Source organism: Labeo rohita, chromosome 25 (assembly GCF_022985175.1).
Source record: "Labeo rohita strain BAU-BD-2019 chromosome 25, IGBB_LRoh.1.0, whole genome shotgun sequence".
Taxonomy (NCBI): Eukaryota; Metazoa; Chordata; class Actinopteri; order Cypriniformes; family Cyprinidae; genus Labeo; species Labeo rohita.
This window is the reverse complement of record NC_066893.1, coordinates 8025620-8042521: the sequence shown is the minus strand read 5'-3', so window position 1 is coordinate 8042521 and position 16902 is coordinate 8025620. Positions and strand designations below refer to the sequence as shown.

The following is a 16902-nucleotide window of genomic DNA, read 5'->3' as shown; positions in this document are numbered from 1 at the left end:
AATTTTGTTTTGTTTTATTTATATAATTTTTAATTAATGACATGTTATTACATTAATATTTATAGAAATTAGTATATCCATAGATTAAAGTAACAAAATAATTATAAAAAATATAATAACTGAAATTTTCCAAAAGTTTTATTATTGATTTTCACAATAAATAAATAAATAAAACATAAACTATTTTATTTTAAATAAAATAAATACAATTTCATTTTTAGATTACTATTATTTATTTATTTATTTATTTATGTATTTGTATTTATTACTATTATTATTGTTTTTTTTAATAACATCGAAAAACAAATTAGGACTGTACCATTTTTAAAATTCTGGTTGCTACAGTAAGCCAATATAACTGCTAAAGTATATATATATATATATATATATATATATATATAAGTATATAGTATCCATAGATTAAAATAATAAATATAGATAAAAAAGAATTATTAAAATTAATATAACTAAAATGTTAAAATTCAATAAAAAAAAAGTAAATTAATAAATAATATTTAAAGTAAATCTAGGAAGGTACTTTAATACTTTAATTAAGTACTTTAAATGTCATTAAATGTCAATAATAATAAAAATGACCATAATGGAAATGTTAGAATTCCAAAAGTTTTATTTATTTATTTATTTATTTATTTTAAATAGAATAAAGTAAATAAATGAAATCAATTATTTTATTTCAAGTAAAATAAATATATATATTTTTTGTATTTTTTTTGGTTGTTAAAGTAAGCCAATAATTATTCCTAACTTATTCCTTAATTACTGTTGTGACTATAATAGTATATTATTATGCTATTTTGTCTACATAAATTGATCATTTTTTCTTTGTAAAATCTAGAAAGGTTAAAAAAAAGTCTTAAAAAATAAAATCTAAATGTACAGAAATAAGAGTGTCGACAGATGAAAGTAACAAAATAAGCATCACAATTAAAATAACTACATTTTTAGAATTCCAAAAATTATTTAGAAGTCAATTTAAATAAATAAATAAATAAATAACTACAATCTAAATTAAATCTAGGAAGGTTAAAAAAATATCAGACAGAAACAGTTTTTTTGTAAGTACATTAAATGTCATTACATACAAAAAAAATAAAATAAATAAAATTTAAATAACTAAAATGTTAGAATTCCAAGTTTTTTTTAAATAAATAAATAAATACAATTTACTAAAGTAAATCTAGAAAGAATATATATATATATATATACATATATATATAAATATACATTAAATGTCTGAATTTACAGAAATTAGAAGTGTCCATAGATTAAAATAACAAAATAATTATTAAAATTAAAGTAACTAAAATTTGTTTGAATTCCAAAAGTTTTTTTTTATTTTTTCATTTTATTTAATTTATTTTTTCAACATTTGAAGTCATATTGACGCCCCCGACTGGGCCCCGGACCCCTGGTTGTAAGTTAAACAGTTATTAGCAAATATGTAATTTTAAAAATGTTAGTCTTGGTCAGGCAGATCAGACCTTCCCCAGTCATCGCACCAAACTTCATCAAATTTCACAACTTCTTACCATAAAAACCTTGCTTCCGAAATATAACAACCATAAAATCAATCTGACACAAAACGCAAAAAAAAAACTACTCCATTGCATGGATTCTGATGATCCCAGTATGACTAGCATTATCTGTGGACTAGGCGAAAGCACTGTACTGTGAAGAACTATCTGGAGTACATTCATCCATTCTCATGATTTATGGGTTTTCCACAACTTGAGTGTCTCTTCTCTCTGCTGTCTACAGGCTGACCTTCTCCTCCTCTCTAGCAGTGAGCCCTATGGACTGTGCTATATCGAGACTGCGGAGCTTGACGGGTGAGAAGTTTACTGTGAAATGTGTGACGGCGCTAATATCGCGTGCCTCGCTTCCCTTTGGACGTGTTTAACATCCAGCACACGCATCTCCAATTGGATTTTGTGACGTGAACATGAGCTTTCTTTCATGCTATCGACTCTTTCCTACAGAGAGACCAACCTGAAGGTGCGCCAAGCCTTGACTGTAACCTCAGACCTCGGGGATGATGTTGCGAAGCTTGCAGACTTTAATGGTAAAGCTTTTGTTCAAACACACGATTAGTGCACCATCAACAGAAACAAACGCGAGTGAATGTAAACACTTATTGCATCCGTCACATTGATCAGATTGATCCGCGTGGCTTTGTCTCGCGGGAACTCTGGTATGCCCGAGCACATCTTTTGATGCTGTCAAAGAGCGTTTGTAATGAGATTTGGAGTGTTTTCACTTGAATTTCATTAAAGTTAATGTGGAGTATAGCCACTGCATGCTTGAAATTGGAAAAATAATGTTTTTTTCTTGGTTGCTAAGTAGAAGCACAATTGCTAGTGCTTTTATGTAGGGTTTGTGATTTAAAACACACTCATCTTATGTTGCTTATGCTACAGACTTGAATGATAGTTAAAACTATGTGGCTTATTAGTGGTGTGCTAGTGGTTAGCATGGGGAACGATAAAACGGACAGCAAAAATCCCTGTGAAATATCTAAAAAACAGAATATAGACTTAGATAACCACACTGTAAAAAATAAAAAACACAATTTGTTGAGTCAGCTTAAAATAATTTGTTACCCTGCTGCCTTAAAATTTTAAGTTCAGTCAACTAAAAGAAGTTTATTCAACTTGAAATGTTAAGTTGTACTAAGTAACAACTTAGATATTTGTGTTTGCTAAACTTAACAGATGGGTAAGTAACCCAGCTGCCTTAAAATTTTAAGTTGATTCAACTCAAATATCTAAGTTGTCACTTAGTATAATTTAACATTTCAAGTTGAATAAACTTTTTTGGAGGTGACTGAACTTAAAATTTTAAGGCAGCCAGGTTACAGATTATTTTAAGTTGACTCAACAAATTGCTTTTTACGGTGCATTTGGAGCTGGTGTTATTTTAGTATTATTTATATAAAGTTATAGTATTTAATAATGTTTTAAAATAAGCTATATATATATACAGTGCACAGCATTAATGAGAATTAATAGCATTAATCTAAAATGTATATTTTTATATTTTATTTAATTGAAGTGAAAACATTTTATTTTTAGTTAACAATAACAACAAAGTAATTTCAGCACTTAAACTTAAATGCATTTTTATTTCAATATGTCAGATTTTATATTTCTATTTTTAATTTAGTTTTTCATATATTTATATTTTATTTTGTGAGCTATATTTTAATTAAATAAAAAACTTTAAAGCTAGCTAGCTAGCTTTAGTTAACAATGACAACACTTTCTAAAACATACTTTAGCAACTCCATCAGAAAATGTAAAAATCTAGTTTTATTGATGTTGTGTTTTTATTTCTTTTTTAAAACTTTTTTATTTATTTGATTTTTTTTTCTATGTAAGTTTTAGCAATTTTAGCACTTCAACCTAAACCTATTTCAATTCAATTAGTTGCCAATGCAACATTTGTAATGTTTCTATATATATATTTTTTTAATTTTTCATATAAGATTTGTATTTTACTTTATTTCAGACTTATTTCAATTAACAATTTTTTTTTTTTAATTTTAGTTTTAGTTAACAAGTCGACTTAAGTAACCACTTGGAACCAGTGTTATTTTAGTATTATTTATATAAAGTTATAGTATTTAATAATGTTTTAAAATAAGCTATATATATACAGTGCACAGCATTAATGAGTAAACCCCCTCTAAATAAATATAAAAGATCATATATAAAATTCATTTTAAATTTTTTTCTATGTAAGTTTTAGCAATTTTAGCACTTCAACCTAAATTTCAATTCAATTAGTTGCCAGTGCAACATTTGTAATGTGTATGTTTTTTTTTTTTTTCATTTTTCATATAAGATTTATATTTTACTTTATTTCAGAATTATTTCAATTAACAAAAAAATATTTTTTTACATTTTAGTTTTAGTTAAAAATAACACCACTGTCTAAAACATCCTTGCAACACTTTAATAACTGCATTTTAACACTGTGTGGACTGTTTTTTGCATAATATTTATACTTTAAATGCAGTTTTATTTAACAATTACTTAAAATTTTTTTTTTTGATATTTGGCTTTGATATTTTTATATGCTGCGCTAAGTGGTTCTTTTTGTTGAAATGATGACCTTTCCCACACGGACAATCTGCAGCGAGTTGTTATCTGCTAGCTGGTTTTTGCGTATGTACACATCATCAGTCTTTTTGAATGGCATACCAATAGGTGAAAATGTCACGATGAAAAGCTGAAACTATTGATGAACCAAAAATAACTGAACACTGTTTGCTTCAGAATGAATGTCAGCTTCATCTTCCTGTAAAAATCTAGTTTTATTGTTGTTGTGTTTTTATTTCTTTTTTAAAACTTTTTTATTTATTTGATTTTTTTTTCTATGTAAGTTTTAGCAATTTTAGCACTTCAACCTAAACCTATTTCAATTCAATTAGTTGCCAATGCAACATTTGTAATGTTTATATATATATTTTTTTTAATTTTTCATATAAGATTTGTATTTTACTTTATTTCAGACTTATTTCAATTAACATTTTTTTTTTTTTAATTTTAGTTTTAGTTAACAAGTCGACTTAAGTAACCACTTGGAACCAGTGTTATTTTAGTATTATTTATATAAAGTTATAGTATTTAATAATGTTTTAAAATAAGCTATATATATACAGTGCACAGCATTAATGAGTAAACCCTCTCTAAATAAATATAAAAGATCATATATAAAATTCATTTAAATTTTTTTTCTATGTAAGTTTTAGCAATTTTAGCACTTCAACCTAAATTTCAATTCAATTAGTTGCCAGTGCAACATTTGTAATGTGTATGTTTTTTTTTTTTTTCATTTTTCATATAAGATTTATATTTTACTTTATTTCAGAATTATTTCAATTAACAAAAAAATATTTTTTTACATTTTAGTTTTAGTTAAAAATAACACCACTGTCTAAAACATCCTTGCAACACTTTAATAACTGCATTTTAACACTGTGTGGACTGTTTTTTGCATAATATTTATACTTTAAATGCAGTTTTATTTAACAATTACTTAAAATTTTGTTTTTTGATATATGGCTTTGATATTTTTATATGCTGCGCTAAGTGGTTCTTTTTGTTGAAATGATGACCTTTCCCACACGGACAATCTGCAGCGAGTTGTTATCTGCTAGCCGGCTTTTGCGTATGTACACATCATCAGTCTTTTCGAATGGCATACCAATAGGTGAAAATGTCACGATGAAAAGCTGAAACTATTGATGAACCAAAAATAACTGAACACTGTTTGCTTCAGAATGAATGTCAGCTTCATCTTCCTGTTACGTCTTGTCTTTGAACGTGTCTCCCAGGGGAAGTCATCTGCGAGCCACCCAACAACAAACTGGACAAGTTCTTGGGGACACTGTACTGGAAAGATAACAAGTACCCACTGGACAATGAGAAGATGCTCCTGAGAGGCTGCGTTCTCCGTAACACCGAGTGGTGTTTCGGCTTGGTTATCTTCGCAGGTACATCTCCGTCGTTAATTGTCCTAGCAGAATGCCGCTTTCACAGACGATTGATTAGCTGTCTCCTCAGAGACATGTTGAATGGCTCATCTGTAATTAACGTTATTAACTGTGCTTAGCTCTTAACACATACCATTATCTCTCCTGAGATGAGTCTTAGGGGTTTTCTGCTTCTCCGTCAGGACTTCAAACCAAGCTGATGCAAAACTGTGGGAGGACGAAGTTCAAACGGACCAGCATCGATAAACTGATGAACACCTTAGTTCTGTGGGTGAGTGTGTGAACGGCATGCTGGGATTGATCGACGTGTGGCATCTCACTTACTCATGCCGCCAGCCTTTCAAAAGGGCAGTTCATTTTGTTATAGTACAGGGTTCTTCTTGTGTTAGAAAGACGAGATATGATGAAATGTTTCTTGTTTTTTGCAGATCTTTGGATTTCTCATTTGTATGGGGATTATATTGGCTATTGGAAACACTATTTGGGAGCAGAAAGTTGGCAGCAACTTTTGGGAGTATCTTCAGTGGAAGCAGCTCACCATTAACGCGGTCTTCTCTGGCTTTTTGACCTTCTGGTCATACGTTATCATCCTCAACACTGTCGTGCCCATCTCACTATATGTTAGGTAGGTCAGATTACACGGTGTGTTGGCAAACTAGTTTGATTCAGGATCCGGATTTTACACATCAAGACATCAAGTGGCAACCTCATATCATTTACTTTGAAAAATGTTAATGTTAATAAAATCAGATATTGCATATGTGAAATGTATGGAAACCCATTTCCACAATAGAACAAAAAATGCTTAGGTAAAGTCAAAATCATGAGATAAAAAGTCATATGACTTTTTGATTTCAGAATTATAGAATTATTACAGAATTATTCTAGTTTTAATCTCATGATTATGACTTAACCTCTCTTTATTTCAACTTTTTATCTCATAATTATAACTTGGTATATAAAAATTATGAGATAAATAGTCATTATAATATAAAAGTCTATTATGAAAGTTCAAATTATTAGATAAAAAGTCATAATTATGACATTAAATTCATTTATTATTTGATTCAAATATAATAGTTATGACTTACCAAAGTATGCTTTAGTAAATCATAATTATGAAATAAGAGTCAAATTATTATATAAAATGTCATATGTTGACATTTTTAATGCAATAAATGATGTTTTATTAATAAGGTTTGGGAGGAGCGCAACATTCAACATTTGTAATTGCCTTTTATGTCATATTTATGACTTTTTTTTTTCTTCATTATGTTTAAGTTTCTATGTAATAATTTTGACTTTTTATCTCCTAATTTAAAATGGTCATAATTTCATCTTTTATAATTGATTTTTGTCATAATTATGACTTTTTATCTCATGTTGTCAACTTTTGCCATAATTTCAACATTCATAATTGACTTTAATGTCATAATTGTGTCTATTTATCTTATACTTTTAAGTTTCTATGTAATAATTTAGAATTTTTGTTATAATTTCAACATTTACAACTGATTTTTTGTCATAATTATGATGACTTATCTCATATTGTCAACTTCTGTCATAATTTTAAAATTTATAATTGACTTATGTCATAATGGCTTTTAAGTATATATGTAATAATGTAGACTTTTTATCTCATAATTTCAACTTTTATCATAAATTCAACGTTCATAATTGATTTTTATGTCATAATTATTACTATTTATCTGATACATTTGAGTTTCTATGTAATAATAATACCTATGTAATTAATAATTTATTCATAATTCTGATTAATGTCTAATAATTGTTTCTTAGTATCTCAGTATCTTTTTGTCACTCTTTATTCTCGTAATTATAATTTTTAGACAAAAAGACATTACAAGTCATAATTTTTAAACTTTTTAATGTAATAATTATGACTTACCAAAGTATGCTTTACTAAATGTTATGAAATAAATGTTGATAAAATGTCATATGTTGACATTTTTAATGCAAAAAAATGACTATTTATGTCATAAAGTAACTTTTTATCTCATAATTTTCATTTTTTGTCATAATTTTAATTTTTATAATTGAGTTTGGTCATTAGTATCACTTTTATCTCATAACTTTTAATGTCATAATTATGACTTTTTATCTCATACTTTTATTTATTACTTTCTCTTTATCTCGTAATTATGACTTAATATGTGATCATTTTAATTTTTATCTCATATTTCAACTTTTTTAGCACTCTTAATTCTCATTATTATAGTTTACCAATGCATGATTTTTTGTTCTTACATGCCTTCTTGGATGTTTTTTTTTTGGTTGAAAAGTCATAATTGTTTCAAATTGTAATGTAATAATCATGACTTACCTAAACCTGCTTTGCATAAATCATAAAAATGAAACAAGAGTCAAAATTATGAGCTAAAATGTCACATATTGACAGTTTTAATGTAATGATTTTTGACTATTCATGTCGTAATTGACTTTGTCTCATAATTTCAATTTCTGTCATAATTATTACTTTTAATCTCATATTGTCAACATTTGGTATACTTTCAACATTTATAACTGACTTTTATGTCATTATGGACTATTTATCTGATACTTTTGAATTTCTGTGTAATAATTATGACTCAATGTGTGATCATTTGATTTTTATCATATAATTGTGTCTTAGTATCTCATTATTTAAACTTTTATCTCACTCCTTATTCTCATCATTATAATTTACCAAAGCATGATGTGGCTTCTTATGTTTTTTAGATAAAAAGTCTCATAATTATGAGATTAAAAGTCATAAATTATGACATAAAATTACATGTTAACAATTTTTAATGCAATAATTATGACTTTTTATCTTTTAATTTCAATCTTTGTCATAATTTCAATTTTCATAATTGAGTTTTGTCATAATTTTATATATTTTTAATCTTATTGTCAACTTATGTCATAATTAAATCATTCATACTTGACTTTTATGTAATAATTTAGACTGTTTATCTCATAATAATGACATAATATGTGATCATTTAGATTTTTATCTCATAACTGTGTCTTAGTATCTCGTAAATTCAGCTTTTTTGTCGCTCTTTGTTCTCATAATTATAATTTACCAAAGCATGTTTTTTTCTTACGTGGCTTCTTATGTTTTTCTAATGTAATTCCATAAGTTTTGAGACAAAATGTGCTAATTGTTAGCATACAAACCATTTTCTTGTGTCGACTTGTGAAAATATGGAGAAAGAATTATAGAGAAAATTTAAAAAACAAAGAAATGTACAAAAAGAAATTCTTACAGAGAAAAAATGCAACACTTCTTTTTCAACACCTTTGTACTATACATTTTAATGAAAAAACAAGAACACCTTTTCACCTTGTGATTTTCCACTTTGCAGTTCAACCAAAACAGCAAAACTAAATCTTTGTCAGTAACATGAAACTTATTTTATTCCAGTGTAGAGGTTTTGCGGCTGGGCCATAGTTACTTTATAAACTGGGACAGACGAATGTACTACAGCCGTAAGGACACTACTGCCGAGGCGCGGACCACCACCCTCAACGAGGAGCTGGGCCAGGTGGAGTTCATCTTCTCAGACAAAACAGGCACCCTCACCCAAAACATCATGGTGTTTAATAAGTGCTCCATCAATGGGAAAACCTATGGTACGCTTGAACACTTCTTGTTATATACATCCACACTTACAGACAAGATGATATATTTATTGCTGGCTGTGGTTTTATTTTTCTAGGTGAAGTTTATGACGATTTTGGGCATAAAGTGGATATTACAGAGGTAACGACACCAATTGTTTCTTTAAATGACGTGTAAATTAATTTTAATAAATTATTTTTATTATTATTAAAATGTAAAAAAGCATAAAATATTATTCTAAAAATATATATGTATTTTTTGTTATGCTTAAAAAGCAGACATTGTCCAGTCTGGTGCAGTATTTGGCAGTCACGCGTGTCTCTGACTCTTGTAGAAAACACCGTGTGTAGATTTCTCCTTCAACCCACTGATGGACCGGAAATTCCGTTTCCATGACAGCAGCTTGATCGAGGCCATCAAGCTGGAAGAGCCTCTGGTGCAGGAATTCTTCCGTCTGTTAGCGCTCTGCCACACCGTCATGCCAGAAGAGAGAAATGAGGGTAAACTGGACTGCAAAAACACAAAAATATCTTCATATCCCACTAGCACTTTTGTTATAAATGCAGCGGAAGAATTTCACTAAAATGCCTGTGAAATTTGTTCAAGGGGAGCTGGTGTATCAGGCACAGTCTCCGGATGAAGGAGCCCTGGTTACTGCTGCACGCAACTTTGGATTCGTATTTCGGTCCAGAACGCCTGAAACCATCACTTTATATGAGATGGGTCAGGCGGTCACCTATCAGCTACTGGCTATCTTAGACTTCAACAATGTACGGAAGAGAATGAGCGTTATTGGTAGGTTCTCATTTGTTATTAGTTGCATAATGGGATATTTTAAGTATTTGCGTGTCTTTTCACATTTTATCACATCTTTGTCACAGTCTTGTATTTTCTGATACCTTTAATATTTCACAAAAGCTATGAATCATCCCTGACATCTTTCTTTTTATGGGTCTGTATGCATTATTCATCCTTTCACATAGAGGAATCAATAGCTGTCCGGTCTGTTGAAACTGTTTTATTGTAGACATTTATAAGTAGCACTCTCATTTCCTGTCTTTTCCGCAGTGAGGAACCCAAAGGGGCAGTTAAAGCTTTACTCAAAAGGAGCCGACACAATACTCTTCGACAGGCTGGACCCGTCTAATGAAGAGCTTATGTTTACTACCTCAGAGCACCTTAATGTAAGTCTCTATTCTCTTCCCACGGTAACCATGTTTTTCTACATGTACAGTAGTTACATGACATAACAGTAGTTATTTGGATGCAGTAGCTTGGTAATACCATGGTTTTTTGGATGCGATACCATGGAAAGACCATGTTTTAGGGCATTTACCATGGTGTTACTGTAGTAATGTCATGTTATTTGGATGCAGCACCATGATAAACCATGTTTCTTTGCTATAAAATATTTTGTCCAAGTGTACTGTGGTAAAACTGTATCATTTGGATGCAGTGCCATGATAAAACTATGCTGTTTGGCGTTTACCTTGATAATACTGTTTTTGGATGCGATACAATGGAAAGACCATGTTTTTTTAAGGCATTTACCATTGTACTACCATGGTTTTGGGCTATGTAATGTAGTAATATCATGTTATTTTAAGGCAGCAAAAAAACAAAAGGTAAACCTATGTTTTTACTAATGTACTGTGACAACACACTGTTATTTGGACACAGTACCATTGTAAATCCATGTTGTTTGACATTTACCATGGTAATACTATGTTTTTGAGATGTGATACCATGGAAAGACCATGTGTTAGGGCATTTACCATGGTAATACCATGTTTTGGGGCATTTACTGTAGTAAAGTCATGTTTTTTGGATGCAGCACCATGGTAAAACCATGTTTTTATTCATGCACAGTGATAAAACAATGCTGTTTGGCCACAGTATCATTGTAAAACCATGTTGTTTGACATTTACCATGTAAATATCTTGTTTTGTCCAAGTGTTCTGTGGTAAAGCTGTAATATGGATGCAGTGCCATGATAAAACGATGTTGTTTGGCATTTACCATGGTAATACTATGTTTTTGGATGTGATTCCATGGAAAGACCATGTTTTTAGGTATTTACTATGGTAATACCATGCTTTGGGGGCATTTACTGTAGTAATATGTTATTTTGGTGCAGTGCCATGATAATGATAAAACGATGTTGTTTGCCATTTACCATGGTAATATTATGTTTTTGGGACGTGATAGCATGGAAAACCCTGTTTTTAGGCATTTACTATGGTAATACCATGGTTTTGGGGCCTTTACTGTAGTAATATCATGTTATTTGAATCCAGTGTTATGATAAAACTATATTGTTTGGCATTTACCATGGTAATACTATGTTTTTGGTATGTGATACCATGGAAAGACCATGTTTTTAGGCATTTACCATGGTGATACCATGCTTTTAGGGCATTTACTGTAGTAATATCACATTATTTGGATGCAGCACCATGGTAAAACCATGCTTTTACTCATAATAATACAATGTTATTTGGTCACAATACCATTGTAAGACCATGTTGTTTGACTTTTACCATGGAAATATCTTGTTTTGTCCGAGTATACTGTGGTAAAACTATATCATATGGATGCAGTGCCATGATAAAACTATGTTGTTTGGCATTTACCATAGCAATACTATGTTTTTGGGATGTGATACAATGGAAAGACCATGTTTTAGGGCATTTACCGTGGTAATATAATACAATGATATTGGGACACAGTACCATTGTAAAACCATGTTGTTTGACATTTACCATGGAAATATCTCATTTTGTTCTGTGGTAAAACTATATAATTTGGATGCAGTGCCATGATAAAGCTATATTGTTTGGCATTTACCATGGTAATACTATGTTTTTGGGATGTGATATCATGGAAAGACTATTTTTTAGGCATTTACCATGGTAATACCATGGGTTTGGCTATATAATGTAGTAACATCATGTTATTTGGATGCAGCACCATGGTAAAAAAAAATGTTTTTTTGCTAATGTACTATGATAATACACTACCATTTGGACACAGCATCATTGTAAAACCATTGTTTGAGATTTGCAGTGGAAATATCTTGTTTTTTACTGTGTTTAGGTAAAACTATATCGTTTGGGAGCAGTGCTATTATAAAACTAAGTTGTTTGGCATTTACCATGATAATTCCATGTTATGGGTGTGATACCATGGAAAGACCATATTTTAGGCATTTACCATTAAAATACAATTGTTTTGTCTTGATAAAACCACGTTTTTACTCGTGTACTGTGATAATACAATGTTATTTGGACACAGTACTGTTGTAAAACAATGTTATTTAGCATTTATTATGGAAATGACTTGCTGTCTCCATATGTACTGCAGTAATACGATGTTATTTGGTGGCTTTACCATGGTAAAATAATGTTGTTGGCATTTATCATGATAATACCATGTTATGGATGCGATACCATGAAAAAGACCAGGTTTTGAGGCATAAACCATATCATTTAGCATTTACTGTGGGATTATTCCATATGTAATGCAGTAATACTATGGTATTTTATTGCTTTACTATGGCAAAACTATGTTGCTTGGCATTTACCATGATAATACCATGTTATGGTTGTGATATCATGGAAAGACCATGTTTTGAGGCATTGACCATAGCAATACAATTGCAGTCATGTGGAAAAACCTTACTGTTGGGCATTTACAATGGTAATACCATAATAATACCATGTTAACAACATGGTTTAGAGGAATTTAACATTGTAATACCATGTTTTGGACATGTAATATAGAAATACCATGCAATTTCAATGCATTACCATGGTAAAAAAACATTTTGTTGTGCATTCACCGTGTTATTTGAATGTGATACCAATGGTAATACCAAGTTTTTGGGGCATGTAATTTTGTAATAACATTACTTTGATGTTATTGGGCATTTACCATGGTAATACCATGGTATTTCAATGGAATGCCACTGATATCCCAACTTTGGCCTAATTCAGGCATGAATGAGAACATAATAATTACAATACTTCTAACCAAATCCAAACCACAAGCTTCAGAGTATGCAGGTTCCTGTATTTTCGAGTCTTTTCATTCTGTTTGTTTGTTACTTCACTCAATGTCTTGACTATTTAGGTACTTGAGATTTGTGACACTTCAGAGATGCAAACACACAGTGTTCCACTTGACAAATTATAGCAAATGCACACAGTGAGTGTCAGAGCACCACAATCGATAAAAACAAGACTCATTTTCTCCTCGGCTAAAAGCTCTGTCTTAGTAGAGATGGGCTTCATTTTATTCAGATTAATTCCATTAAGGTTCTTGTAGACTTCTCAGATGGAAAATACTTTATACAAACAAAATGCATTTGTTGGCTCCAAGCAGTGTGATTCATTAATGTCCTCGCCAGCTCATTATACAGCTGCTTCAACAAAGGTACATCTATTACAAACACAATTAGATTTTCCTCAGAAAGTGTGAAAATTACATTTTAGCTTTGAATATTATCAGTGAAATCAACCACTCAAACCACGTTTAGAGAAAGAACTGTTATACGTAACGTGGCTGTTGTCTAGAGCTTGAACGGTCGGTCTAAAAGCAGCTCATGGGCCGTAATTATAATGAGACTATAATGAGACGATGTCCATCATTCATGTCTCATTTACAGCTTTCTGCAGTTCCTCACAGAGCAATCAAACTGACGTCACTGAAGAAGCTATGCTAGCGGGGTAAAAATAGCATGCTTTTAAAAGCTTACGACAGCAAACAGAAAGTAAATGCTTTCACTGATTAGATCAAAGAACTGTGTATCTCCTTATTTTCTCTGAAGAAATATTTACGCCGCTGTAAATTAGAGTCTCAGTTTTCACGGTGACAGATAAATGAATTTCCACTGTTTCTGTGTGGCAGGAGTTCGCCGGGGAGGGTTTGAGAACATTAGCGCTGGCGTACAAAGACCTGGATGAAGACGTGTTTGACGAATGGATGAAGAAACTGCTGTTTGCCAGCACGGCACTGGAGAACAGAGAAGAAAAACTCGGGGCTCTGTATGAAGAAATAGAACAGGGAATGATGGTAAATGTTCTTTATTGGCATCAATGCTTCTCTGAAGAACCTTCAACATCCATGGAACCTTTAGGTTCTTTATAGTTGAAAAAGGTTCTTTAGATAATTAAAATGTGCTTCACATTAATTCATCCAAGATGTTCATGTCTTTCTTTCTTCAGAGAAAGTAATTGAGGTTTTTGAGGAAAACATTCCAAGATTTTTCTCCATATAGTGGACTTCAGTGGGGATCAACACGTTGAAGGTCCAGATTGTTTCACAAAAGGTTCTATGTAGCAAAAAGAAGGTTCTTTAGATTATAAAAAGGTAAGAAACAGATGGTTCTTTAAAGAACCTTTGACTAAATGGTTCTTTGTGAAACCAAAAATGGTTCTTCTATAGCAGGAGGTCCGGTGTCCCTGCAGAGTTTAGCTCCAACCCTAATCAAACACACCTGAACCAGCAAATCAAGGTCTTACTAGGTACACTTACAACTTCCAGGCAGGTGTGTTGAGAAAAGTTGGAGGTAAACTCTGCAGGACACTGGCCCTCCAGGAACAAGTTTGGTGACCCCTCTTCTATAGCATCACTGTGAAGAACTTTTTAAAACACCTTTATTTTTAAAGGTATAGATAAGACCCTTATTTTTTGGCTGGGATCGTGTAGAGCCCTTTGAAGCTGCACTGAAACTGCAGTTCGGACCTTCAACCTGTTCCTCAAAAACCTTAATTTCTTTGCGACTGAAGAAAGAAAGACATGGACATCTTGGATGACATGGGGGTGAGTGAATTATCAGGAAATTTTCATTCTGGAAGTGAACTTTCTTAAAGGTTCTTTGGGGAACCAAAAATGGTTCTTTCACTACAACCCCCCCACCCCCTTTGCAACCTTTATTCGAAAAGAAATTGAGGTTTCTGAAGAAACCATTCTAGGACTTTTCTCCATGTAGTGGACTTCAATGGTGGCTAATGGTTTGAAGGTCCAAACTGCAGTTTCAATGCAGCTTCAAAGGGCTCTACGCGATCCCAGCTGAGGAATAACGGTCTTATCTAGCAAAACAATTGGTCGTTTTCTAAGAAAAAACTAATTTATATGCTTTTTTTAACCAGAAATTCTCGTCTTGCACTAGCTTGACTAGCTTGTGTTCCTCAAAAATCTTGTATGACATGGGGGTGAGTAACTCATCAAGAAAATGTCTTTCTGGAACTGAACTTCTGGAAGGTTCTTTGTGGAGCCAGAAATGGTTCTTCCACTACAAACCCCACATTTTTGAAACCTTAATTCGAAAAGAAAGTGAGGTTTTTGAGAAAAACATTCCAGGATTTTTCTCCATATAGTGGACTTCGAAGGGGATCAACGGGTTGAAGGTCCAAATGTAGTTTCAATGCAGCTTCAAAGGGCTCTACACAATCCCAGCCAAGGAATAAAAGTCTTATCTAGCGAAACAATTGGTAATTTTTTAAGAATAAACAAATTTATATACTTTTTAACCACAAAGGCTCATCTTGCGCTAGCTTGACTAGCTTGTTTTCTTCAAAAACCTTAATTTCTTTGAGACAGAAGAAAGAAAGACATGAACATCTTGGATAACATCGGGGTGAGTAAATCATTAGGAGATTTTCACTCTGGCAGTGAACTTCTGGAAGGTTCTTTGGGGAGCCGACCCCCCCCCCCCCCTCCCCTTGCAACCTTTATTCAAAAAGAGTTTTTTTAGGAAAATATTCTTTGGCTTTTCTCCATATAGTGGACTGAAAAACCTTAATTTTCTTGTGACTGAAGAAAGAAAGACATGAACATCTTTTGGTTGGATGACATGGGGGTAGGTAGATCATTAGGAAATTTTCATTCTGGAAGTGAACTTCTGGAACATTCTTTGGAGAGGCAAAAATGTTTCTTCTACTACAACCCCCCCCCCCCCTTTTGAAACCTTAATTCGAAAAGAAATTGAGGTTTTTGAGGAAAACATTCCAGGATTTTTCTTCATATAGTGAACTTCAATGGTGGCCAATAGGTTGAAGGTTCAAATTGCAGTTTCAATGATGCTTCAAAGGGTTCCACATGATCCCAGCCGAAGAATAAGGGTCTAATCTAGCAAATGCTTGTGTTGCACTAGCTTGACTAGTTTGTGTTCCTCAGAAACCTTAATTTCTTTGCGGCTGAAGAAAGAAAGTGGGGATTTCAATGGTGGCCAGTGGTTTTAAGGTCCAAATTGCAGTTTCAATGCAGCTTCAAAGGGGTCTACACGATCCCAGCCGAGGAATAAGGGCATTATCTTGCGAAATGATTGGTCATCTTTTAAGAAAAATACAAGTTTATATACTTTTTAACCACAAATGCTTGTCTAGCTTAATTTCTTTGTGACTGATGAAAGAAAGACATGAACATCTTGGATGACATGGGGGTGAGTAAATCATAAGGAAATTTCCATTCTGCAAGTGAACTTCTGGAAGGTTCTTTGGGGAGCCAAAAACGGTTCTTCCACTACATAACCCCCTTTTTGAAACCTTTATTTATGAGAGTTTACAATGATTTTATGTTGAGTTAAAGGAAATGTCAATTTTTGCTTTTGAAACAAACATGTCTCTTATTTTTCTGAAGCTGCTTGGTGCTACAGCCATAGAGGACAAACTTCAGGAAGGAGTTCCAGAGACTATTGCCTGTCTGACCTTGGCCAACATCAAGATCTGGGTTCTCACCGGGGACAAACTAGGT

General features: G+C 31.8%; 1 protein-coding gene across 3 annotated transcripts in view; it reads left to right on the top strand.

The window, feature by feature from the left end:
• The window catches only part of atp8b4 (ATPase phospholipid transporting 8B4), a 50102-nt gene that overhangs the window by 20748 nt on the left and 12452 nt on the right, over positions 1-16902 (top strand). For all 3 annotated transcript variants that reach the window (XM_051099316.1, XM_051099317.1, XM_051099318.1), the window contains 12 exons: positions 1780-1850; positions 2001-2083; positions 5360-5518; positions 5701-5789; positions 5947-6143; positions 8949-9157; positions 9244-9287; positions 9481-9646; positions 9753-9941; positions 10215-10330; positions 14056-14220; positions 16789-16900. In XM_051099316.1, the coding sequence (XP_050955273.1) occupies positions 1780-1850; positions 2001-2083; positions 5360-5518; positions 5701-5789; positions 5947-6143; positions 8949-9157; positions 9244-9287; positions 9481-9646; positions 9753-9941; positions 10215-10330; positions 14056-14220; positions 16789-16900 (1600 nt within the window). The remainder of the gene's footprint in view (positions 1-1779; positions 1851-2000; positions 2084-5359; positions 5519-5700; positions 5790-5946; positions 6144-8948; positions 9158-9243; positions 9288-9480; positions 9647-9752; positions 9942-10214; positions 10331-14055; positions 14221-16788; positions 16901-16902) is intronic.